Genomic DNA, 27,124 nt, shown 5'->3' on the forward strand with positions numbered 1-27,124 from the left:
TACCAAAATGAATCCTATTGCTATGGCTATAAAAATGTAACAAGGCTTTACCTCTTCGTTTCACAGAGTAATTATTTAACTCTTTCGATTTCATGAATCATTAGCTTGAGATTACTAGCTACGGTAAGCCCAAACGGAAAGGTACCACTATTTCACCTATTTCCGCTTGAACTTGTCATGCACTCTGGTTTAAAAGGTGGAACAGACGTTATAAAATTTACACAAAGATTTCATTCAAGTGGGTAGTGGTATTAACCGTGGTGTTATGTGGTCTCTGAAAAGTAGTCTTAATACCAGGTGAGTTTAATTCCAAGAGATCATTTACCTAAATTTAACAAAAAAAATTAGAAAAGAACCAGTCTAGAAGTTGGAATAGCCCCTTAGCCTCTACCTACGATTAGGTAATACAATATCGCGCCAAAAACTTAGTTAAATTCGTCTCAAAAACAAACAAAAAAATATTGTTTTAATTACTTTATTATAAACTTATTTTAAAGAATAGCTACTTAAAAAGTACTATTGATTGTTGACGTAGTAAAGATCTGACCTATTTAACTTTAATGTCTCCTTTTCTTGATTTTGCCCTTATTCCACTGTGTAGGGTCGGAGTAGTACATCTTTTTTTCCATTTGGGCTTATATCATTTTTGAACTTACACATTTCTCTCGGATATTTTCTATTACATAGTCCATCCAAATATCTATAGGACGCTTCCTTCTCACTTTACCATTTAAAAATGCACTTAAGCTATGAACAGCTTATTCTTTAAGTTTTTTAGATCATCTTATCTACATCAAATCTCATTAAAAAAAAGTTTGCATAACATAATACATTGAATTGGAAAATGAGTTGTTGAAAACGAACATAAGTTTTCGTCTTCGTTTAAAAGGTGGTTATGCTGTGCAGGTCCGGCTGACGTTGAACTCAAACTTACAGTTTGGGAATATTTATGTACAATTTTCGGGTTGACGATTTAAAAAGCCCTTGGGTCTCGTAAAAGACGACAACAGTCTTCTGGCTACCAAGCATAGAGTAAGATTATATATAACCTAACTACCAAGCAAGCAGTCAGCCGGTCTTAAAATACGTTCATGCTTATGCATGTTTATATACTTACTCTTTATAGCGGACTCGGTTTAAGTTTAACTGTCAAAATGCATTACTATATTCATTGTTAAATTAATGCTATAATATTTTAGTCTTTGTTTCAATTGGTTTCAAGTATGGGCTTCGTTCCCTGCGCCTGTCTGAAATAAAAAAATAAGAGATTGAGGTTAGTTTATTTTGAAATTGGAATTTTTAATTCTGCTTCTAACTAAAAGTTGATCATACTCATTTTTAATTACTACTAATACTGCTATTACCAGGTTTTAACTATTGACCTCTCCACAACAATAGTATAAATTATAATGGAAGCCGAAACACTACCAAACAAAAAAAAACTTCATAAGGGAAAATTGAAGAAAGCTATGAAATATGTAATCTGTAGGCCTGATCCCATATATTGGTACGTATAGGCATTCTTCTTCCTCTCAGCCGTTTGTTGCACTCTTGGCAGAGTGGTCGTGGTCATCATTTCGTTCAATGGTATTCAGCTAAACTGAAATTCACTTATATTTAAAGGTTCGTTATTAACCCTTTGGACTCCGAAGGATTCTGAACGTTGACTTATCAGTTATTCAGCGCCACTTTACGACAGGACCGAGAATTTACAAACCCTCGTATTATTTATTATAAATTTTGAACTATTATAACAATTTAATATATATGCAATTCATTACATGTTTACTTCTGCTACTACTAATGTCAAATTAGCAGAAATTCTGTTATATTGATAATATATCAATGGAAATACTACCAGATTATGCAAGACGTGCAGAGTAATCATCGAGCACTAGACTACCTAGATATACTTTACAAATAGTACACGCACAGCTAATGTGCGTAGAACCTAACCCTGTGTAATAAACTGTATTTACTACTGATATAGGGAAGGAGAATAGGTGTTGGTAGTACATACCATGTGGTCTATGCCACCTATAACTAAACACTGTGGTGGAAAATCACATGTGGTTGTGATCCAGGTGTGATTGTAATATATGACTGGAAACAAATCACACACAATCATAAGGCTCTAAATTAGGATTTTCTGTGTTATAAGTACCAGAGACTGCATACATACTTATATAGATAATAAACACCTAGACAAGCAGAAAACAAACTTATTATCACATGAATGTTTTCTTAATATGGGAATCAAATCCTGCACAATAGTCAAAACAGGTAACTACTGCACCAGCTTGTCAGTTAAAGTAGAGACACAACCAAATTTTGTTTGATCCAATATTGATCTTGTGTGATTAACATATCACATTATCTCAACGTGCCTGTCAAGAAAATAATAATGATTATTTTTGGTATTCCATATAGAACTAATTCATTTTATTCAAAATCAAATAGTCAGAAGTAAAACGAACTATTAAATCAAGACCAAAAGGTCTGTTTGGATTAAAAAAGTAACAGAAAACTAAAAAATGAACTGTTAGTATATTTATGGCAAAAAAAGGTGGAGCTTTATTGTTTCATTTAAAAAGTAATTTAACTTTAAATTAATATTAGTAGTATTAAAAAGATTGTTTGTACATATAATGTTTAAGTTATTTTTCAGGCCTGTACTGTCTCAAGAACATGGAAAACAATTAGAATTGGCACTAGGCGAATATAAAATTGACACACCAGTGTTTAAAAAATTACACTGGAATGAATTAAAATGTATACCTAAAGAAACAAGACCTAAACCACCACCAATAAAGTTAGTATACCATTTTCTTATTCTGTTAATGCAATTTTTAAATCACCTCACTGAAAATACTAAAATTTATTCTCAAATAAAGGTTTCCTTGTATAGTGTTCTACTTGAATACAAGGGTGCTAGCAACTTGTCAACTCACCTTAGGAATAAAAAAAAGTATTACAGTTTTTATTGTTCATGGGTCACATGATATGTGGTTGTTGGTGACTATACACACCGTGTATATTTCCCCTGCCTTGACTAAACATTTGGACCCTAGGTTAAAGATGGTTGCAGTATAATAAGTTTAAGTACAACCATACCTTTCTGTCTCGAAAATATTGCTTTTTTGTATTAATGGAACCCCCGGTTCAAAACTGGGCTCACATTACCCAACGCTAGTGTTCAAGATAATTATTAGGGCCGGTAGGGAGGATATTAGATAGAAATTACTGGGCAGTGGTTATATTATAGAATTTGAGATTTCAACCCAATGTCTTAAGATGAATGACTTACGACCGAGTACCTAGAGCAGTTTTGTGGTGGGCATTGAATGAGAAAGGTATACCTGGTAAGTATGTGAGGTTAATCTGTGCCATGTACAGTCGAGCCAGGACGTATGTACGAACCGCCGCGGGGAATTCCGACGAGTTCAATGTGGCAGTGGGCTTACACCAAGGGTCTGCACTAAGTCCCTATCTCTTCCTGCTTGTGATGGATGCCTTGACATCGGAGATACAGGAAGAGCCCCCTTGGTGTATGCTGTTTGCCGATGACATAGTGCTCGTCGGAGAAAACGGGCTCGAGGTCCAAAACATACTGGAGAAATGGCGATGCAAGTTGGAGAGTGTTGGCCTAAAAATCAGCAGATCGAAAACCGAACATCTGTTCTGTGATTTTGGCGGTCTCTCCAATTTTACACCCATTTCCCTCGACGGAACACCTTTGCCAGTATGTCAAGACTTCCGATACCTAGGGTCTATTATCCAAAGCGACGGTGAACTGGATCGTACTGTGAGGCACAGAATTGACGCAGGATGGATGAAATGGCGGCAGGTCACGGGCACCATATGTGACTCGCACATCCCTCTTCCCCTAAAAGGGAAGATATATAAGACCTTAATAAGGCCTGCCGTCTTGTATGGATCAGCTTTTTGGACAACGAAAGTGGCGGATGAAAGGCGATTTCACGCAGCAGAGATGCGAATGTTGCGATGGATGTGTGGAGTAACGAGAATGGATAGAATACGGAATGAATATGTTAGAGGAAGTCTGAAAGTGGCACCTGTGACAGAGAAGCTGAGGAGTGCACGTTTGGGATGGTATGGACATGTGATGAGACGGAATGAAAATGAGGTTGTTAAGAGAGTGTTAACTATGAATGTGGAAGGATTTAGAGGAAGAGGTAGACCTAAGAAGAAATGGATGGATTGTGTGAAAGACGATATGGGTAGGAGGGGAGTGAGCGAAGAAATGGTATATGATAGAAGAGTATGGAAGGAGAAAACATGTTGCGCCGACCCCAGGTGACTGGGAGAAGGGCAGGATAATGATGATGATGTCTTAAGATGAATGACTGCAGGTGTGGTATTATTATTAAAATAATAATTCCTACTGTCCATTTAGTTTTGTTCAGTTATAAGTACCTTAAACTTGTTATTTATTGGTCATAGTATTAGTCATAATACTATACAATTGAAACTTAGGCCTCAGGAAGGTGGCATTCATGTTGTAATGTGAATGGGCTCCAGTAACTACTTAACATCAACGCAAAAACAAGGTGATTTCACTAGTGCTATATTTATGTTTTATTATTATGAACTTAAGCACATGTATTGGGTAACAACCAGTCACAAGTCAGTTCACTGTTTTTATATAACCGTCACTTAGCAATACTTATAGTTACTACTGGTTGTAGGACCTCTTGTGAGTCCGCACGGGTAGGTACCACGACCCCGCCTATTTCTGCCGTGAAGCAGTAATGTGTTTCGATTTAAAGGGTGGGGTAGTCTTTGTAACTATACTGAGACCTTAGAACTTATATCTCAAGGTGGGTGGTGCATTTTCGTTGTAGATGTCTATGGGCTCCAGTAACCACTTAACACCAGGTGGGCTGTGAGCTCGTCCAACCATCTAAGCAATAAAAATTGAATTAAAAAAATTATTAAAAGGAGAACAAGTAAGTATGCTCACTAACACACTAAATATATTATAATAAAACATAGAAATTGTTACAGGATAGTTGATGGTTTTATATTTGGCACAGCAGCAACTAAAGCAGCATTAAAGAATTGTCAGTGCTCTGCAGTAATAATAGAAGCATTAGTAAATCCCCGAGCAATTGTACAGCCAGTCATTGAGGAATGCATTAACACAAGAACCCCTATAGTTTGTTTGACGAATTTGAAAAAAATTTGTTTCCAGTATTTTAGAATTCCCACAAGTTGTTTAGCCATTAAAACGGATAGTCTGCATAACCTCAAAAATAAAATACTTGAAATTTCGCAATTCTACAAAAATGATCTACAATTGGAATCAGAAGATAAACATATAAATGTGGATGTAGAAATGAAAGTTTGCTCACAAGAAGAAAAACCTGTTAAGTCTGTGAACTCTGTCGAAATTTATCCATATTTGTATAGAACTAACAAAACTTCCAGAGTATTTGTACCTGATGAAGTAATCACACAAAAGAGAATGGAGTTTTCAGGTCAAGATTACATAAATTTTACAGACAAAAAGAAACAAGAGAGCACTAATTACATGAGAATGATTGTAAAGAGAATAACTAGCAATCCGAATAGAGCAAAAAATAAACGAAAAATTGATATGTAGCACATATTTTTTATTTATAAAATACAAATGAGCTATGATGTCAAAAAGACATTTATCCTTATACATTCATCAATGAATGTAAAAATTAATAGGTAGATGGTAACTTTACATACAACGTAAAGTTGTTAACCATCCAGTCTATTTGTAAACAAATTTCACCATTTCTCTGGGAAACATTTTCCGCAATATGAGATTACGGTAAGTTTACAATACATTAATGTTAAAATTAACGCAGCACTGCTCACAATTAAAAAATCTTTGTAACAATGAATGCTTAATTGTATGCAGTATTACGTGGGGTAGATATATTTATCTTACATTTTCTTTCCATGCATTGCATTTAAGTTTTGATACAGTTCAATTTTATTAAAATCAAACAAATGAATGTCGTCTTTATAGCTATAACTTATAGTCCTTAATAGCTGGCCATCGATTTTTCCTTACTATTCTAATAGAGAATATAACATAAATCCCGACAATACAGTAAAATCTCCTTATTCGCTTTTTCACTATTTGCAGATTAAAAAAAATGGGACGGATCTAATCGGTACATACACATTGATATAAAACATGCCAATATTTAGGTATCCAACCGTATATCCTTTGTAAACGCGCTATTCTATATTCACGGAAAGTATACCACGCGAATAAAGAGCTTTTACTTTATATGAAATGCTTTCAGGATGAGAGAAAATGTCTGATGTGTTTTATTATTTACCATATTTTTATTCAGGAATTCTCCTGATATTGCTTACATCTCAATATGAAATAGTTCATCTATAAATGGTTGACTATGAACTCTTATATGCTCAAAAATTCATTATCAAAATATGAAAAATGGACGTCCAACCTGAAATTGTTGTGATATCAAGAGTCATTTTCAATGTACATATAAATCACATTTCCCTAAAGACTATTCTTGTGTATAAAGAACATACATAAATATAAAATTCCTCAATATAAACCAAACATGAAAGGTTCTTAGTTAAATTTAACAATGTTAATAATATTTATAACTAAATTAACAAATCTAATCTAAATGATACACAGTATCAATAAACTTTAAAATTATTTAATTACAAATTCTTAATGTGCCCATATGCTTACATAGTAGTATAAAGTGCACCTATCACTGGAAAAAAAAAAAAAAAACTTATCTTTAATAGTTAATCAATATGTTAGTTTAGTGTTACAAAGTGTATAATGAAGAACAACAAAGAAAACTTACGATTTAGCATTCATATAAATTCATTTTGTTTTAAACAATTTGGTGAATAGCTAAAACGCGCTTCTCAGAAGAACGTTGCCAATGTTTTAGAAACAGAATGTTAAAATCGTAAGCGGTAACAGGCGCCTGTTTGTATTTTCTGCTATAAGAGAAAAGTACTTCAGGCCACGCTTTTTGTTTTATAAGAAATTTTAAGCTCTTGCGTTACAACTTATGTGGGCGTTTCGAAGGCTCGACTGGTGACTGAGCTCGAACGTGCGACCCGATTTTGAAGTAAACCGGGGGCAATTCCAAGTACGACACCCCAACGGCTAGCGCAGCGGCCGCGGCGGGGGCGCCTCGCTGGGCCGGTACCGCGCTAAAATAATTGCGCACATTTTCTGTGCGTCCGTCTCTTCCGGGTATGCGGCCATCGCCTCCGCCACCTGCGCCTCTGGGAAGATGGCGGATAAATGGAAGTGCATACGGCGCCGCGCGTCCCAGTGCTGCAACGCGCCGTCCGACGCGCCCGCCGCCAGCCGCGCCGCCCCCGCCGCCCCGCACGCCGCGCCCCCCTGCCCCGGCGCGCTGGCCACGCGGCTCGCCAGCGCGTGCAGTCGCGGGTCGCACGCTGGATTCAGAGTGAGCTGGCGGGCGAGTTTGCGATGCGGGTTGAAGTCCGGGGACGAAGACGGTGCCGACGGCCCGGCCGGCTGCAGCTGTGCGCGATCGAAGTGCGTAGCGAGTGCCGTGTCGGCGAGGCGCGGAGCGGCGGAGTGAGCTCGCGCGAGTGGACGCTTCGAGTCGGAAGGGCGGCCGCCGGGCGGGAGGCTGACCGTGTGCAAGTCGCGAGCGCGCAAGGCCTTGGCGGCACGTTCGCTCAGTTTTTCAGCGACTGATTTATGCGGTCGACCCGCTCGTTCCGGATGATAAAATTTGCATTTGTTCCCGTAGGTGCATTTTCGGCCGTACGGGCAGGGGGGCGGAGGTTCGACGCGGGAGGGGGGTATGCGGAGGAAGGCATCGAGCGTCGGACCCGTTCGGCCAAGAGGGTCTTCCGGGGGCATGAACCGATCGTTAACGAATGAGTACATAAGTAGACGTTCCTCGACGACCCGGCGAAAATCGGGGCTCTCTGCAGCGAGGTCGCGGTAATTGTCGTTGGAGACGACGATCCCGTCTGTGTCCGCGGCCAAACGCAGTACGTATCGGTCGTCATAGCACACGAGACGCTTGCCGCCGAGCAGCCTGCTGGGCGTGTAGACGAGCACGCGGTCGCGCTCCAGCCGGTCCAGCACGTCCCGGTCGGCGACGGGGTTGTCGGGCCGAGATGCTTCCTTACGCCATTTGGGTACGAACACGATGATCTCTTTGTGGCCGCGAGCTCGGAACCAATCAACGCATATTTCTATACCGCGACAAGAAAAAACTTCCTTGTTTCCGTGGCTGGAACAAAACAAAAAAATATTAATTTAGAAACCTTGGTGAGCATTATAAGGAACGATTTCTATTTAGCTATTGTTGAATTATAAATATTTTTATTAAAAACACACCAATTTGAAGTTGAGCTTTTAATTATTTTATTCATGTAAAAAAAAGTTGCAAGGTTTTTTTTTAATGAGCATTTATCCCCTGCAATGTCAGTGTTGCAAGTTTAATAAAAACTGAACTTTTCACTTCTGTTCCTATACACAAAGATTTCCTAAATATAATTCTCTTCGTTTAAGAACGCCCATGTGTGTGAGTGTGTATTAATACACATTAATCTTGTGTAAAAGCAAACCTTTGCAACAAATTTATAAGATTCTTAATACGTAACATAAACACCACAAAGTCGAGAAACCCATAAACAAGGATTTTATAAATAAACCTTAGTGCAACTTTATTAACTTGAAGAAGAAAAATTGTATGTTTTATTGGGTTCAGCTGATCGATTCGTCAGATCGAGGCGGACGTTAATATCAACTTGTACACGATAAATCATAGCAGTAACTCAACTCCTTACACACATTCAATTGTGTATGAGTTTGTCTATGTTTGCCAGCATAGACCTCACTTATTATTCAATTTTATATCCTGTAGTTTCATTGTCAATTTATCAAAGAATCAACGAAATCAAGTTTTTACCTCGACGTCAATATTCTTTAAAGATTTATTTGATTAATTATAATGATGATATTAATATATTAATGATCAAAAACGGAATATTTAATTTCTTGTATGTATATATGTAAATATAATTCATAAATCTCCGTTCGAGTCGAAGATATGATTGAGTTGAGTTACTGTTTTAAATGATAAACTATTCATAAATAAATAAAAACTTATGGCATTTTGTGGGCTCGTATTGGAAATCGTTTTACTAAAAAAATGTATTAAATATAGTAAACTAAATTAAAATGTAAACTAAATGAATGACGAATAATGAATGATTTATTTTATTTCAGACAACAACAACAAGTCCATATGTGTGTACATAGTATCATTGAAATATACTTAAAATTAACAAAAAAAAATCAAATAAAAAAGATAATACATATTCAATATTCGTTTCCAAATCAATAAATTACGAATTCGAATCAAAATGGCTCTGCACACATTTCGTTGTATCTGGGTTACACTAGTCAGTTCACTAGTGTTGCCAGTACATGAGACGCTTACGGATTGTAATTAAAATCTCGAAGGGCGTATGTGATAACTGACAAACTTTAACGTAATTAAAAATATTGATTACCTCATAGCGACGTTGCTACCGTCAATGACGATTTGCCGCAGCGGCGACCTTTCAGGTGTCGGGTCAACCTCGGCGGGAGGGGGAGGCGAGGGCGCGCGGGGAGGTTGCTGCGCTGCAAGTCTTATGAGCTCCGCCAGAAGCTCATTTCGGGGAGGGTCTTGACCCAAGCGCTGCAGTGCTATCCTTGCCAGACGTTCCGAATAACCCAGTTTCACGGCAAATTCGATTTTAGCCTGAAAATTTACATTTCATTTTGAATTCATTGTTGTGAAGAAATCATGCCTTCTGTATGCTTAGTGAGAGTTTTCTAACGTTCTCGATAGCGTGAAAGTTAGCTCATATTTGTATGGAACGGGATCGTTTACCTACGTTTGCCGCTAGGGGCGCTGTTCCAACTGCATACAAAATTGGGTTAACTTTTACGCTATCGAGAAAGTTAAAAACCCACACTAAGCACACTGGTTGTAACGTAAAAACTGCATTAAGATTGCAGATGAGCAGCTTGCACGCTGGTACTAAAACACCAAAAGACCTAAGCTCAACTCTCTAGTAAAAATACTAAGTTCAATTACTATCATAAACAAATACAATTTTTATCTGTTCGTACATAAGTGCAAGTGCATTTTTTTAATATATTTAGAAACGCATTTTATCAGGTAAATCACTATTTCCTAGCCTTGAAACTCCGCAATTTAAGTATATTTAGCCTAAGTTTACAAATTTCTGCACCATATTGGTTGGTGGCAATTACTTTGTAGTTTGTCTGTGGGCTTCAAATACCGCTTCGAATCCGACACAAGTGTTTTTTTTTTATTGCCCTTGTAGGCATACGAACATACGGCCCACCTGATGGTGAGTGGTTACCGTCGCTCATTAACTTCAGCAATGCCAGGAGCAGAGCTAAGCCGCTGCCTACCGACAGATGACAAACTCTAGGCTTTAAACTTTACTGTTCTCCAAAACTCACCTGGTTTGGTTGTGGTACCGAAGGCGTGACGGTGACGTATTCAGCGAACTCCGCGGCGAGTGTGTCGGAAGGGGTGCGAGAGGCGGCACGATGCGCACTGTCTTCTTCGCATTCGGAATCATAGCTAGAGTCCTCGGCGCGTTCGCCGGCCCATCCCAACGATGACTCCACATATTTCTGATTAAAATAATACGTTATTAGTTTTTTTTATGTACTAGCTGACCCGGCAAACTTCGTAGTGCCTCAACCGATTAATAAAATACCTAAACTTTTGTATAAAATAAACTTAAAACGAACAAAAGGAATTCATCCGACGGGGGACACATCAAAGGGAAAACAAAACTGTTATTTTTATTTAATTTCGAGCATTTTCATATTTATCTACCTTTTTAACCTTCTTTGGACTTGCACAAATAATTCAAGACCAAAATTAGCCAAATCGGTCCAGCAGTTCTGGAGTGTTAGCGAGACTGACGAACAGCAATTCATTTTTATATATACAGGTTTATCTATTAATAATCTGAAGATTCCAGAGTTTTATATGTCATAACAATTCAACTGTGTTAATCTTGACCCTATTTTAAAAATTTTGATTGTATATAGATTCGATTCGGTCGATTAGGTGTTTTTGGTAAGATAATAAAATATTTACGGAAAGTTATTCGAAACGACGTGAATTGCATAATTTATAAAAGGCACACCAAATTAAATCATGTGTGTTTAAAATCATAAAGATGTATTTTTAAGTTATTTAGAGACTTTTTACTATTACTTATTAATATATACCAGATTTAACATGTAACATTATTCTATAATATGTATGTACTGGATTGTTTATTTATTTAACTGATCAGTACTTGGAGTTTTAAATAAATAAAAATTTAGGATATTTTTAGGAATTTTACAACAAAAAAACCATATTAAGCTATGATGCACACCCAAAATCCCGCTGCCTAAACTACGAGCGGCTTAAAAAAAACGTATTCAAAACATACGATTATCGATCAATAAGCGCAATTTTTTTTTTTAATACAGTACCAAACCCGGCACACGACAGGGTCATGAGGGCGCCGAAGCGGATCTACAGATGATCATTGACCTTCAACGTGTGCGCAACGTCCATCCTTGTACCGGTTGTAATTCATTATACTACGAATTCACCAAAAGCGATTCTCGAGTTTTTATTAATCTAAAAGGCCACGTTAACTGTTTAGAGGGTTTACTTGAATTAAACGTATTTTATTAATTAGTCATTGTCGAACGAGATCCGCATTGAGACCTAGTTGGCGGATACTGTAGTTCTAAATTGAGATTCATTTCGGACAGTTTCACTTTGCACGAACGTGTTATTGCAGATTAATGAAAACTAGAGGTCCCGCAATAGTCGAAATTCGACTATAATTTATTGGAATTGTAAGTTTGTACACTATTATGATTAATTTTTTATACTTCTATAATCACAAATTTCGCCAAGACTACACTATAAAGAAAAAATATTAACAAAGACAAACAATATTTAATCTATTCTCAATTTGACAACAGACATCAAGAACAAAAGTTTGACAATAAATAGTATGCATGCGTGTGTGCGTAAAATACATGGTATGTAGTGTGTGTAATGTTTTCTTTATTGATTTAATGTATCTTTTATGCATTATTTTACAAAAAAAATAGCATTGTGCACTTCTTCTCTATATTCTCTATAAGTGTGGAAAATTTCATACTCCTCCGTCCGCGCAATAGTCGTAAAAAGGGATACAAAGTTTTTGGTTCACGTATTAATATAAAGAAGATAAAATCAACACGAAACATCAAAACGATGACGGAAATGGTTAATTATTAAAAGCGTTTACATGCATTTTAAATATACACGTTGGATGTCATCGCGAATAATAGCTTCTCAATAATAATAACATGTGCTGTAAAACAAACAGGTTCTTTTCCTTTCGTATAATCCAAATGAATTCGTAATGTTGGATGTTAAAGTTTAGTAGGCCTCCGCTGGGAGCCAACATCCGGCTAATGTCGCACGGAAGCGACCTGCCTTCACGTAAAGCCGGATACGACTTTCTAAAAGTATACTGAACAACCTATTGCAGGTTTAAGGTGACACGGATTTAGTTGAAATGCAAATTTTGAATGAACGGCGCGGCGTCAAGTTCGTTATCCAAAATTTAATTTTCAATCTAATAATTTATTTGATACGTCTGCATATATGTAACAAAATACATAAATTTATCGTATTAAATTTTTAAAACTAAATAATATATTCAACAGTTCATGTTCCGTATTATTTGATATTTTGTTCTTATATAATGCAAGGTTTATCATGTCAACTTCTTAGAGCTATTTATTTTTCTTCGCGCCGCGATAGAGAGAGCCAACGTAGGTACCTTTCGAAGAATTACTATGTAGAAAATCGTTGTAGCGTCTATTTCCTCATGACGAGTAGCAAACGTTTCATACAAAACAAAAAAACCCAATGGATTATCCCGCTTTATTTTAGCAACGTTAATTTACGCGGGCCAAAAGTTTGTTTACGTTTTTTTTTTTACTTTTTTTCCGATCATCTCGTTGTGTTCCAATAAAAAAATGGTACGACACAATGCGTCATTGTATTTGGAACAGTAATTACAAGATATTGTTTCTTGTTTTCAAAGCCAAAGCTACAGAAAAACATTCTAAATAGATTATTCACGAGCCACTAAATCTAACGAAGGTCATGCGATTATCTGCAAACTATTCAATAGAATTGTTTCTCTTTTTTTTTTCAATCTATGAAAGTATTGCAAAGGAATCTTATACGTTTCTCTCTTAAGTACCTTTTTTAATTTTCTTTCGCTCTAAAATTTATTGTTACACTAAACCAAAGTCAACTTACTTACTTACTGGTTTAATTTCAAAAATTATTTATTTTACAACGTTTGCTATTTCCAATACAGGTAAGTTTTCGCGGTTAACTGTTTTTAGGACGCTTTCATTATACTAGTGGTCCCCTGCAATAGTCGAAATTCGACTATAATAATAATTAAATTATTATGTTTGATCACTATTAAGGTTCTATTGTCAAATACTATTTATTATACTTCTTTAATCACATATTTCACTAAGACTATACTATAGACAAATAATATTACAAACAACATTAATCTATTCTCAATTTGACCACAGACTTTAAACAATAACAAAAGTTTAACAATATACAAAGAGTGTATGTATATATGTGTTGTGTCAAATACAGGGTAGTGTGTGTAATTTTTAATTTATTGATTTAATGTATTTTTTATGCATAGTTTAAAAATAAATTAGCATTCTGCACTCCTTTATATTCACTGTAATTGTGGGAAATTTCAACTCCTCTGTTCGCGCAATTTTCTTACAAAGGGGTACAAAGTTTTTGCTTCGCGTATTAATATATAGATACCTAAAGCTTATTTTGATCGAATTCAAGATGTCTGATTAACTTGAAGATTTGCACACAATACAATTATTTTATAACTTCGCTCTGATATCTTGATCAATATAATAAAATTTAGTTTTTATTTCGGGTTGAAGTTTAAGCTTTTTTGTTTTGTTTTTAAACTACCTACATATATTATTATTGTTTTTAAAAATCATGCTTTTTACATTATGTTAGATAAAGGACCTTAAATTATATATTTATGTATGGGAAGCGAGTAAAGAGAATCGCAGATGTTATACAATTCCGTTCGACTTAAGAAACTTAAGTCAAACTAACTAGCATACAAGATTTATTATTGTGGAGAAATGGAAAAGCAGTGGATATGTTTTTTTCTTTTTTTTTTCTACCTAAGCTGGTAAGCCTTGAGAGGCTATTCCAGCGTAACTTTAACTAGTAGGTGAGCTCACGGGGCTCAAACCTGACGACGTTGCTAACACGAACCCTAGCAAGAGCCGTGCTTCGCAGAATCTACCACCGGATCGGAAACGCGACCCACTGAGAAGATCCGGCGAGATACTCAGTGGGCTGTGTCTGAGGGTTAATTTACTCGTCGAGCCCTTTGTCGCAAGCGACGGGTTCGACGAGAACGATGACCGGGTGGATATGTGAATTAAATATAAACTATATGGAATAGTTATAAAATCGGAATATAGCGGAATCTTCATGAATTTATTTGTTAAGTGAATTTATTAATATATTCCTTTTAATACTGTATAAACTATTATATGTATGTATATGTGTTTGTGTTAATATGTATATATGTATATATCTTTTTGTGTATTTATTTGTAATTTAATATAAATTTTATTTCACCTACTACTATTTACTCTGCATGGTTGACTGGTAGAGAATGCCTTAGGCATTAAATCCGCCAATGTAAATTTTACATGAAGCGTAATAAATAAATTAGTAAATAAATAAATAGGGCATTTGACAGTAATACCTGACCCAAATAATATATTAGGTCTACTGCACCTAATGTCAGCCTACCTACATTTTGTAGCAGTTCTAGTTTGAATTGAATATTTAGTGAGTTATCCGATTCAAATCGTAATTACATTTGGTTTTCAATTCAAGAGGTGTGTCGAACGAATTAATTAAGGTCCTCCGGTACGCTTTTAATGTTAAGATGCATTACTTTGTTTAAATTAAACAATTATTATGCAAATGTACGATAATTATAATTGATAAGGATGACGTCAATTAGATCATTAATCAAATTTATTACTTGAACGCAAATAAAGGGCAACGGTTATAAAGTACTATATTTACATAAAGGTTATCGAAACTTCAGTTTAAATTGATTGATTGATGCTTTATAGTTTACTAAACAATAATAATTATTATCGTATTCTCTTGTTAGTTTAGTTTTAAGGGACATGTTTTTTTAGATATCGCTATTACTAGCTATTACCGTAGCTATTACCACAACTAAGACAAACTTTGTTCTTGGATATTTTTTTTTATTATTAAAATCTAAAGCCAACTTTCAAGTTCTCCGTGCCGTGTAGCTTTCATAACGCCGTTTCACGCGCCGAATCATATCTTGCCGCGATAACGTTGGCTGCCGATGAATGAGTACAATTAGTTCCGTTTTGTGTAGGAGAAATTCTATCAGTGGTCCGTTGCAGAGATAAGAACGACCAATACGGTGGGAGAGTTCTGGCTACGTCGGAACGCGCCACCTCGTACGATGTGTGTCGTCACAATCGAACAGGATGCGAGCACGCGACACACATAATACACATGTACGATCACATGAGCATTCATATTAAGTGCAAACTGATTACGCGTTGCCATAACAATACCGCCTCGATAATAGGGTAAAGTGTACATTAATCTATGCTCCAACCTTACATTCGATGTGAAACATAATTATGTTGTGTACTATAAATCCTTATATAATATCCTTTTCATTTTGATTCATATTTTTTGCGTCATCTGAACTTGATAGCTTGGTGTGTATCTGTTTGCTACTTAGATCGTTAATATATGACTCTTAATCTCTCACAAAAAATGCGGATGCAAAATAATAACGCACAATATTAAAAAAGAAATCGATATTGTTATTAGATAGATATTTATAAAATTAAATTAGTACGGGAAGCAAAAACTTTGTACCCTATTTTACGAAAATTGCGCGGACGAAGGAGTATGAAATTTACTACACTAATAGAGAATATAGAGAAGGAGCGCAAAATGTTAATATTTTTTTAAATAATACATAAACAATATGTACATTAAATCAATAAAAAAAACATTACACACACTACCATGTATTTGACACACACACAATCATGCATACTATTTGTTTATTGTCAAACTTTTCTTATTGCTTATATAGTCTGTGGTCAAATTGAGAATAGATTAAATACTGTTTGTCATAATATTAATATTTGTCTAAAGTGTAGTCTTGGCAAAATCTTTGTTTTAAATAGAACTTTTATATTCTTTGACAATAGAATCATAATAGTGTAAAAATTTATAATTTCAATTATAGACGAATTTCGACTACTGCGGGACCACTAGTAAAATTAAATGTTGTATGCCATATACTGTCTATAACAATATAAATACAGTCTGGTTTAAAGTTTTAATTAAAAAAAAAACATGTTTTTTTTTCTAACGTTTAAATAATAAATATATCTTTGAACGGATTGACGTATTTTTTTTCGTTTGCAATTAATTACTGCGACCGCGTCGTCATATTCCGTTAAGAGTCGGATAATGACGTCAACAATTTATCTGACTACAACACAGGATCACATTAATTAGAAGATATCTGTGTGCGAGTATTGTTTATGTAAATTCAAAAGTTCACACGCAGACGATTTTTTAAATATTTAAAAACGTTTTTATTTTGCTTTATTGCGTGGATGGATGAAGAGGCTCACGGTTCGCCTGATGTAATGGCTACCGGAGTCCATAGAAATCGCAGTTTAAGTGCCGTCACTTTGAGGCCAATTTTTGGCGCGACGTTTGTCCTAATCTTGACTACTGGAAATCATGACTGCTTCATGATAGATATAGGTATGATAGTAGTAATATGGGTCTTCTTCTTTTCTATGTCATTTCCTCACTACTGAGGATCGCGACCACATGTGACATTCTTCCACTGTGTTCGATCATGGGTAGCATGGACCGCATGGTACATACTACCACCAAATGCTTCTCTTACTAGATCTGACCATCTGGCTGGTGTTCTGCCCACGGCACGCTTGCCCTCTATGCGACCCACAATTATGAGCTTCACTAATTCATGTCTGGGAGACCGCATGATGTGTCCGAAGAAGCTCATAACACGTTCCCGGCAGATGGAAGAGAGCCTTTTTCGGATGTTTAGCTGCCTTAGAATGGACTCGTTTGTTGTAATATGGGTGTTTGATTTGGTTGTATGATGTAATATTAGTAGGTAATGCCGATTACGATCGCAGTACGCTGGTATAACACTCGGAGAACGCTGATTGATGCTCAGCCTCCGGTGTATACCGAAGTCACCTTTAACGACAACTATGGGTAGAGATGAAGGTGCTATCGCATTGCCAGGTTATAAATAGTTTTGCGTGACAACTATTCATGGTGTTCCACTAAACAATTCCTTAGCAAATACAACATTTCAATTTCCTTTGTCGTATCACTCTTGTCAGAGCTGTCGTGGTCGTCATTTAGTATCATTGCTGTGGATGTTATGCGCCTCACGAGCGATCGCCACTCCTCCCGGTTTGTGGTGAGTCTGGTACACTCATGCTCCTCCCGATCCACTAACGGTGCTTCTAGGTACTTCAAGCACCGGTCACCGTTCTCGTCGAACCCGTCGCTTGCGACGAAGGGCTCGACGAGTAAATTCCAAATGTCCATAAGAGACAAATAATAATAACAATAATTATTTATTTATTTCTCTCTTAAATGTATAGTACACTCACATGTAGTTAAAAAAAAAAGTAAAAGACCAACTAACCCACAGACACAGCCCACTGAGTTTCTCGCCGGATCTTCTCAGTGGGTCGCGTTTCCGATCCGGTGGTAGATTCTGCGAAGCACGGCTCTTGCTAGGGTTCGTGTTAGCAACGTCATCAGGTTTGAGCCCCGTGAGCTCACCTACAAACGTTAGGGTTACGCTGGAATAGCCTCTCAAGGCTACCAGCTTAAGTAGGAAAAAAAAAAAAACTCATGCAAACAGCAGCCAACAGCCAACATTTCATACCGGATCGTAATTTGTTTAAAAAGAACGTATTTTAATATATATGTATATTAATACTATCGTGGACAATGTAAGTTAAATAGCCATTCGTAATCAAACGAAGATAATTATTGATGAAAAGGTTATCAGCAATTTTGGATACTAAGAATTTATCGAATTTTCTATCTGTCTCGCTATAACGGTGGTCTGAACATTTTTTTTTTAATATGACAAAATGTTCGCGTCTTTTAATCTATACTTAATATATAAATCTACAGTGGTTTTTACGGATGTTCCGTTATAACTACTGAACCATACATCCGATTGACTTGAAACTTGGTACCCATGTAGAAAATACATGTACTTAATGGATTGGCTATTTATATGAGTGTTGGACTACCTACACCAGTTGCAGGGGCGTTAATGATGAGAATCTTTGTGGAGGTGAGAAATAATAATGTTAATTTTAAATGCCCAGCGCAGCGAACGGGGGGGGGGGTACAGCTAGTCTTTTATAATACGAATGAGTTTTGAATAGTATTTTGCGCAAAGCCTATCCTACCTACCTACTGACATTTATTATTACTATTATTACATCAGAGGTTCGCAATCATTCCGGATACAGCACCGATACGTTTCGACTAACATTAGAAGGTTGTCGAGCGGCTTATTTATTTATACAAATGTTTTCTTACGAGACAACGGACAAAAAATTTATTTCAGAATTAATCTGATAGATTTCACGTTGACGCATAAACAAAACATAGCTATCAATGTTAGTTGTAAATGGTATTCCCAGATATTCGATTTCAAATCGTAATCAAGTTTACATAGCTCGATAATGTCGATTTAAAAATAAATAAAACTATTTATTGTGTTTTATGGCTTTGATTTCATAAATAGTTACGAGTTTTTTTTTTATTGCCCTTGTAGGTAGACGAGCTTACGGCCCACCTGATGGTGAGTGGTTACCGTTGCCCATGGACTTCAGCCTTCGGTAGGCAGCCAAGCCTACCGAACTTCATCTGAAAGTGCAAGTTCAGATGATCTTGCACTTTCGGTGCTTTTAAGTCTCTCAAGCACCGGTCAACGTACGTATTGATTACGACGAAGAGTTCGACAAGCGAACTAAACCAAAGACATAGCCCGCTGAATTTCTCACCGGATTTTCTTGGTGGGTCGCGATTTCGATCCGGTAGTAAATTCTCTTGCTAGGGCTAGTGTTGGCAAGTTCTCTCAGGTTGAGCGCGTGAGCTCACCTACCCGTCCAGGCGTAGCTGGTATAGCCTCCTAGGCTACTAATGAATAGGTAGGGAAAGAGGATCTTAACGATAATATTTCTGTACTTGACACCGTCTGAAGTGGCGCTATTTTCATGTCTAATTCTATAGGTAGAGCTGCACTATTCAAACAAAGTGAAATTCAATTTAATAAAAAAATAGGAGAGCTGTTCTATTGAGACACTAATCTTATAATAATATAATCTTATATAATATAATCTTATATAATATAATCTTATATAATACTTATATCTCTATAGGAAAAACGGAATTCACACCGTAGTACCTTTAAGCTCTGATAGCCGCTGAACTTTAGGTCAGCCGTGAGTCGATTTAGTTATACAAAAAATAAACCGAAATAATTGCAAAATAAACACGATAAAAAACTTGAATGACTTAATTTGTCATTGATTTGTTTATTACAGAAAGTTAGAGGATTGTGTAACACGTAATATCCAAAAGATAAACTTGAAATTTTGAAGAATTGTCACAAACAAAAATAAATTACGTCATAGGTAGGTGGATTCAATGGGGTTACGAACAAAATTGGAATTATATAAATATTTTGACAGTTAATCGGTCACATAAGAAACAGCCACTTGCAACCTGTCAAATGTAATTTTTTTTTTTTAAGAGATTTTATGACCTGGTAACTAAGACCTTTAAGTCATGTCTTATTTTACTTTATATTCTTAATTTTATGAAAAATGATAATAAGGAGTGAAATGAAATGAAGATGATTAATTTGAAACATTAATCAACTGGGATGAAATTTAATGAAATGAGATGATATGGGATGAGATATAATCGCAGTAAAATGGTGGTCATTTACTGAGATTTTTTCAGTGGACTTTTTGGAGGAACCCGAGAAGTTACGTCCAGCAGCTTTGTTTCATTTTCCCACATTTGTGCACTTTCACAGATATTAAACAGTTAATAAACCACCATTATTACACATTTAAACCTGAAGAAACACTAAATAGACAAAATAAAACAAATCACACAACTTCACTCCTCGCGTTCCCGCCAAAAAGTCCTGTCAAATGTAATAACATCTCTGACGCATAGGTAATCCAGGTGTTTACAATAAGAACGTAACTCCTGCGGTTTCGCTTACGACAGACTATGAGTCGCCATGACATGGAGCGCAATTTCGAACTTCGAAAAAAAAATAAAACGGGTAAATGCTGTTGTCAACATTCTCTCGATCACGTTGCGAATATTGTGATTCACAAGACTCGACATAATTAAAGCAATCGACTAAATGAAGCAAGTTAATTACGAATGGTACTCAAAAATATTTCATTTCAAACGGATAAGATAATTGGCGTGGCGCTTATCTAACACCTTGGATCCTCTTTATTGAAGACAAAAACCTTAATCGAACAAAATAAAGCATCTATCAAATAACTAAAGTGCAAACTATGCTTTGATAAATAAGAAATAAAGCAAGAATAAATTTATAATCAAATTAGACCATCGTTTAATTGCATTTTGATTTTAAACTTAGCAAGCTTTTTCGAGGATGTTTGTAAAATATACATTTGAGAAAAAAAACAATTTTTTTTAACCCTTCTTTGACAAATAGTTGGCAACCCTAAAAAGGGCACTGGCGGACTGCAACCGCAACTGCAGCTCTAATATTTCAAACGAAGGAAATTTATAAAATAAAATACTACATTGGAGCATTTCTTTCGACACTTAGTACCTACTACAAGTATGTAGAGACTATGCTTTGATTTTTTTTTAATACATCTTTTCGAATTATACAATTATACCGGTTGTTTTAGATCCGTGAAGATTCTTATCACTGCCCCAAATCAATCACGCATTTTTTGAAGCGGTCGTGGCCTAGAGGATAAGACGCCCGGACAACTCGTAATAATAATCGGTGAAATTTTGTAATGAAATACGTATTTAAAACATATTCACAGATAGCTTCCACGATGAAGGAACAGCATGTAGCAAAATCAAACGACCAGAATCACTGATGGTAGGACGCCTTGTAAGCTCGCATGGGGAGATACCACCATCCAGCCTATGGATCCAGGCGGATGGCGGCATTTACGTAGTAACGTTTAAGGGCCGGTATAGCCGCCTAACACTAGGTGGGCCGCGAAATAGTTCACCCGTCTATGCAATAAAAAAAATCATTGCATAAGGGCAATAAAAAAAAAAAAAAACTTCCACGTCCACAAAGACCTCATACCTCATCATGTGGGTCAAAGTAATCGCTGAACACAAATTTGTCGTAAATCGTTAGCTGAAATTTGAATGTCAAGTATATTCATTTTTTCGACTCGAGCTATAGCTGGGACGCTGCTAATTGAGACTTGCATATAACGTGTCAACACCTCACACTCGCCTTGGGGTCAACACTTATCAGCGGTCAAGAGAAGAGCATTCAAATAAAGTGAGATATGATTGCAAGATTTTTTCAGTTTCTTTTTTTGCGATTTTATTTTTCTGTATTACTTATTTCGGTATACCTGCCAAATATTTGATAATTGTTATAGTTATATATAAATGGAATACGGACTTTTGTAATAATAATGTAATTTTGTTATGTTAGGTAGTGCTCGAAATAAAATAATAATATTATTAATTTGCAACCGGAATCCTCTAGTGCCTACGTAATAGTATGATCCAATTGTAAACACGGGCTGTTGCTAACAATGTAGATTTTTCAACAGAAAAAAAAAGCATCCGCCATTCGCAGAAATATAAACAAACGAATAAACTTTTACGTGGAAGTTTACGTGTGATCAGATTAAGATACAGAATGAATGTAAATTGATATTATGGTTCTCTCGGAGGCAAAGTGAAAGTCGGTAATGTTATCCGAGCAATGCCGGACCTGTAACGCTTATACAGACGACAAATGAAGACATGTACATCATTAATTCCACCTCACGGCTTTCACAAATAGAACAAAAACTGTATTACAACACAGTGTTGCAGCAGTAGGTGATCAATTTGAAACACATTGATATTAAGATGATATTATCATAGGAATCAACCAACATTTCATTGTTACTACTATATTTTTATGATAATTATCGTGTACGTACGTACGTATGACGAATTAACGAATGTAAAAAGCATTGAATCCGTGTTTCCAATGTTTGAGCTCTGACTACAGTAATTAGCATATCTATACGAAGCTAACGAACCGGCTCTACTTCCGGGACTATATCGATTCGTGAATGAACATCGTTACATTATAATGTACGTAAAACCGTTGACGAACGCGATACTCGCGAAGTGAATCCATGATCGGTGCTAGGTGCAGCTAGCCGGAAACGCGACGTGTGCTAGTGTGCATGTTTTCTATTGCTCAGATTGATTTCGCGCTCACCTGGGAGTTGTCAATCGCGTACATAATACTGCGTGAGTGCGTAAGCGCGTCGCATGGCATGAGGCGCGTGTGCGAGCGCGGCGTGTTTCGCGGCAAGACTAGTGAGAAACGAGCAGGTTAAGCGTGTGGCGCAACCGCATACACACCTCCACGCATGCCCGCTGAGTGAAGGGGAGGCGGGGTATCGCGAGATCCGGGTTGTGCGCCCACTGCACCCGGCGGGCGGCCCCCAAACAAACCGCACACCGCTGACCTCTGCCACTGCGACGAATATCGTTCATTTTGTCGCATCTCTAGTCATATACATAATATTATATCCACGCACTAGAGGCATAAGAATATCTTAAATCATATCATATATCATCATTGATTTTCTTTTGTATTCCCAACTGTTTAGCAGTTGGCCTTATGGTTAGTGACCCTGTCCACTGTAATATCTGTGATCTAAATGGTCAAGGTGCGTCCATAACAGAAAAAACATTTAGGGGAATTAAGTGAGCACCGTATTTCTTAACTTATCTTTATATTATGAATTCTAATTGTCCTACAGCAGTATTCTTACTTACTCTTGTTTTTTTTACAAAGTATCATGTGTAAAAAGCAATTAATGTTTTATTCATATTAATTAATACTTGTTTAAAAAAAAAAAACATAATCAAGGTAACATTTGTCTTTGAAATAGACACTAAAATTGATAAATAGTCAAGACCTACAGTCACTTATGTCAAAGTTGAAAATATTTACATACACAAATTTAAAAGTTGTTATTGAATCATAACGGTAATACTTCGTGAATATCTTTTTTTGTTGTTCAGCTCAACTACTTAGACTATTCAAGGTATACAAGTAATGCAAATTATAGTAATGGAATAAATCGTACATTCTATTCATTATTATTGAATGTACCAAGTGAGTGTACACAAATTATAACACAGATTAATTGCAGAAGCGTATTTAAATGGAATAATGCTTAATTATTTATCTAACACTGGACAAAAAAAAGTTGGTGTTGTCTATTATATTACAAAAAAAAAATATTTTTGAAGTCTCGTTCTGAGTTTTGAAAATATAATAATTTTTAAGTTCAAACATTTTATTGGGTCACTTGTTACAAAAATCTCAATTGTGCCTATCTGTCGTCTGCCTGGGATAATCCCCAAGACTACTTTACAGATTCTTAAAACACTGTTACTAGTAGATATTTTGTTGAATTTTTTTTGTTTGTTGGTACCAGAAACACATTCATATTAGACAACAGATACACTCAGAATCTGACAATTTAAAATATCATAGGTCAATAATGTGAATGAACTCACACTTAAGTGATAATCAGATCCTACAGGGCTCATAACATGAATGCTATTACCAACAGTTTACCAATTTAACTATTTATTATACTATAACACCGTAGTACTCAAACAATTAAGTTTGAATGATTACATACAAAAATAATTAATTTAAAATCAATGCAAAAAGTCTATGATAAGGGTTATCAGTATAAATTTAAAAAGTAACAGTGGCAGTGGTTATGGCTTGTTGCTTTAATTATTAAATTTTTAAGAATAATAAATCTTACTATTCATTTTATTTTATATCCCATTTCAGACAAACTTTAAATATCAATCAATCAATTCATTTATTTATCAGATAACAATAATCCATCAATTGACATACACATTTACATACATAATAATATGAACTTTACAGCCTATTAATTTGATAATTATTATTATTATTTTAAGTACAACATTTTTCTTTTCAAGGATTTCAAATTTATTTGTGCACAATTAAACTTGTTCACAATTAAACTTTGAAGAAACTATTAATAGCTAAAATTTTACCAATTTTTACTACTAAATCTCTATATTTACTTTTGACTTATTAAAAGATTAATAATGTTAAGAAAATCAATCACTTCAAGGCATCTTTTAAATTGACACCAAATGTTACTAATGACATTTTCTACAAGAAAAATTAATTTAAATTTTTTAAAATTTGTATACATTATAGCATTTATTCATTTTATTGAAATAACAATTTGACATATGTCCTATATAATATACTTTACGATATTTATAGCTTAACTTTTCTAAAACTAGGAAATACGCGAATAAAAATCTAGTCATATCAAGAGGATGCACTAGAATACAATGCAGATCACAGCTGAAATGTGACGACAACGGCATTACATTATGCAAGGCCGATTTCTCTTTGTTTCTCTTCCAATTTCACGTACTTATTTCGCAACCAATTAATTATTCACTTACCTGTATACGTCCTATTAATTCACGTGGGTTATTGTTCCCATCTGTTGAGTTCAAGTTAAATGTTACGTTGAAGTAAACAAATTCCGTTTCCTCATTTGCGAAACTAGATTTAATCTCGGTTAATGTAACATAGTAAAAAGTTTCAACTAGATTTAGATATTTACTCCGAAATTCTTTTATACACGTACGCGGCACTGATATCAAAAGTTCCGTCTCTTGAGACATTGTTCAGGTTTCTAAGAAACCACCAAAACGAACATAAAATATTTAATTAATTTGCATAATTTCTAAGAAAACACTGAGATCGTATTTCGATGCGACACATTTTAAGTTTCGTCATATTGTCAGTCTCGACTCTTTCAATCAAATTCTGGATTGTGATTTTTTGTGATTTAATTGAAAGAACTTTAAATGTCAAAAATAGCACAATGTCAAAATGACGGCAACTGTCATATGTCATAGTGCTGTTCTAATGTTCGCTACCGGTAAAATGGGGCGATTAGGGATTGAGAGGCGAATCGGGAAAAAACCGGGAAAATCTTTCGACGCTCGATATAAGTTTTATATTCGTTGCAAAATCTTCCATTTTTTGTAGTTTAATAGTAGAATGTTGAAAGTTCACAAAACAACTCTGAATATGCAGATAATAGCTGCTAACTTATAAAAAATCGCGTTTCAAATAAACTTCCTGTGGTGGTAATTATTTTAGTGCTAGAAACTTTGCTCTCTTTTATTTATTTGATAATAACAGAAGACGACTATGATTTATAAACGTTATTTAGTGTTTGAACCAGCATATATATTAAAAGTAAGTCTCAGTTGTTATTGGTTTTAATGTATTTGATTAAATAAAAATACATATAAAAATCTGTTGTTTTTGGGGATATTGGGGACGTCTTAGGTACAAATAACAACGAAAAAGGGGTCAATTGGGATGAGATTACGTGAAATGGAAACGACCTAAGTATAAATAGGTACAGGTTTGTAGGGTTGTCTATGTAGTTATAACAATACTTTTTAAATTTGTTGGTAAAAATCTGGTTTATTCGAAGCGAAATTGGGAATAAGTCTTTAGTTGAAATAGATAAGCAATTTAATATAAGTAAGTCGATTTTGCAGAGACATGTAACAAGATCAATGAAATCTGATAGTGGACAAAAATGTCTAAGTAATACATAATAAAATATTTAATATTTGTTCAGAGTGGGGGTATTCATCTGATTAATCCATGGAATAACCGACACACCTAATCTCTTAACCCAGATAGAAATATCAGCACTGTCGATTGCACCTATAATTGAGGTGATGTCTGCCATGTACTTTTGTCAGTTTTTCAATTTTTTTTATTGATGATCACTTTGTTGGTGCAACTAAATAAATAAATTAATTAAAACTATATATAAAAATAAAAGTAGTGCCAACCCTAGCAAATTTCTCATTTCGTCCCAATTAACCGCAATTTTCGGGTAAATAGGGATTACACCAATTTTTTCATTTTTTGCTTAAACTGGAATGCTAGTTGCATAATTTTAAATTAGAAAACAAAGATGCCCCCAAGACTCAATCATTTTGATCCTGATATAGCATTATATACATCAACAACTACCTTAAAATTGCTCATAAAGTTGGAATTTGTCCCTAATCGCCCCATTTTACGGTACCCACTTAATTCTTAGTGAATATCTGTGACCTTGCTCGTTCACGAAGCCCGCTATAGAAAGCAGAGTATTAAATACACTTGATATTGGCGAAATCTAAAAGGAAACGCCATAAACCTAAGAGATAGTATAGTATAGTATTTAATGTTCACTTCTTCTTCTTCTTTTCCATCGCTCCCTCATTGCTGAAGATCGTGACTCCGTTTTAACTTGTCTACTGTCAGCCTCCATCGGTTCCGGTCAGTTGCCAGGTGTAGTGCAGCGCTAAGTGGTCCGCTGGTTTGCTCGGAGATCTGGTCGGACCAATGTTTGGGGCTCCGGCCTCTAGGACGTTTTCCTTCTACTTTCCCAGTGACCACCAGACGTTCCAAGTTGTCTACACCT

General features: G+C 35.6%; 2 protein-coding genes across 7 annotated transcripts; one reads left to right on the plus strand and one right to left on the minus strand.

Annotated features, from left to right (window-relative positions):
• Nucleotides 1–1,050: 1,050 nt before the first annotated feature.
• On the plus strand, nt 1,051–16,654 carry LOC101742413 (putative uncharacterized transposon-derived protein F52C9.6). Of its 5 annotated transcripts, none has more exons than XM_038019191.2 (4): nt 1,079–1,273; nt 1,368–1,507; nt 2,669–2,812; nt 5,029–8,395. In XM_038019191.2, exons 2-4 carry the CDS (start codon nt 1,410–1,412, stop codon nt 5,624–5,626), a joined length of 840 nt encoding a protein of 279 aa, XP_037875119.1. In that variant the 5' UTR covers nt 1,079–1,273; nt 1,368–1,409; the 3' UTR covers nt 5,627–8,395. The 5 variants fall into 5 exon arrangements, 3 of the variants coding, with proteins under 3 accessions (XP_062532348.1, XP_037875119.1, XP_062532342.1); XR_009976821.1 differs by lacking the exon at nt 1,079–1,273 and adding an exon at nt 11,570–16,654 and having other exon boundaries at nt 1,280–1,507; nt 5,029–5,824; XM_062676364.1 differs by lacking the exon at nt 5,029–8,395 and having other exon boundaries at nt 1,051–1,273; nt 2,669–4,994.
• LOC101746590 (endoribonuclease ZC3H12A) lies at nt 5,616–25,493 on the minus strand. 2 transcript variants are annotated; one of them, XM_038019181.2, is made up of 4 exons: nt 25,083–25,493; nt 10,535–10,711; nt 9,568–9,800; nt 5,616–8,279 (listed from the first exon to the last, which is right to left on the minus strand). In XM_038019181.2, exons 1-4 carry the CDS (start codon nt 25,305–25,307, stop codon nt 7,166–7,168), a joined length of 1,749 nt encoding a protein of 582 aa, XP_037875109.1. In that variant the 5' UTR covers nt 25,308–25,493; the 3' UTR covers nt 5,616–7,165. The 2 variants fall into 2 exon arrangements, with proteins under 2 accessions (XP_037875109.1, XP_037875113.1); XM_038019185.2 differs by lacking the exon at nt 25,083–25,493 and adding an exon at nt 22,816–23,078.
• Between the last annotated feature and the right edge of the window lie 1,631 nt (nt 25,494–27,124).

This window comes from Bombyx mori, chromosome 3, assembly GCF_030269925.1.
Source record: "Bombyx mori chromosome 3, ASM3026992v2".
Lineage (NCBI taxonomy): Eukaryota > Metazoa > Arthropoda > Insecta > Lepidoptera > Bombycidae > Bombyx > Bombyx mori.

What these genes read in the sequence shown, in the direction of transcription:
- LOC101746590 (XM_038019181.2), bottom strand. Translation starts at nt 25,307, where the DNA reads ATGTCTCAAGAGACGGAACTTTTGATATCAGTGCCGCGTACGTGTATA. An exon ending in AATTAATAGGACGTATACAG is followed by an intron (nt 10,712 to 25,082) that starts GTAAGTGAATAA and finishes TATTTTAATCAG; the next exon opens with AAATATGTGGAGTCATCGTT. An exon ending in CGGTACCACAACCAAACCAG is followed by an intron (nt 9,801 to 10,534) that starts GTGAGTTTTGGA and finishes GTAAATTTTCAG; the next exon opens with GCTAAAATCGAATTTGCCGT.
- LOC101742413 (XM_062676364.1), top strand. Translation starts at nt 3,299, where the DNA reads ATGACTTACGACCGAGTACCTAGAGCAGTTTTGTGGTGGGCATTGAAT.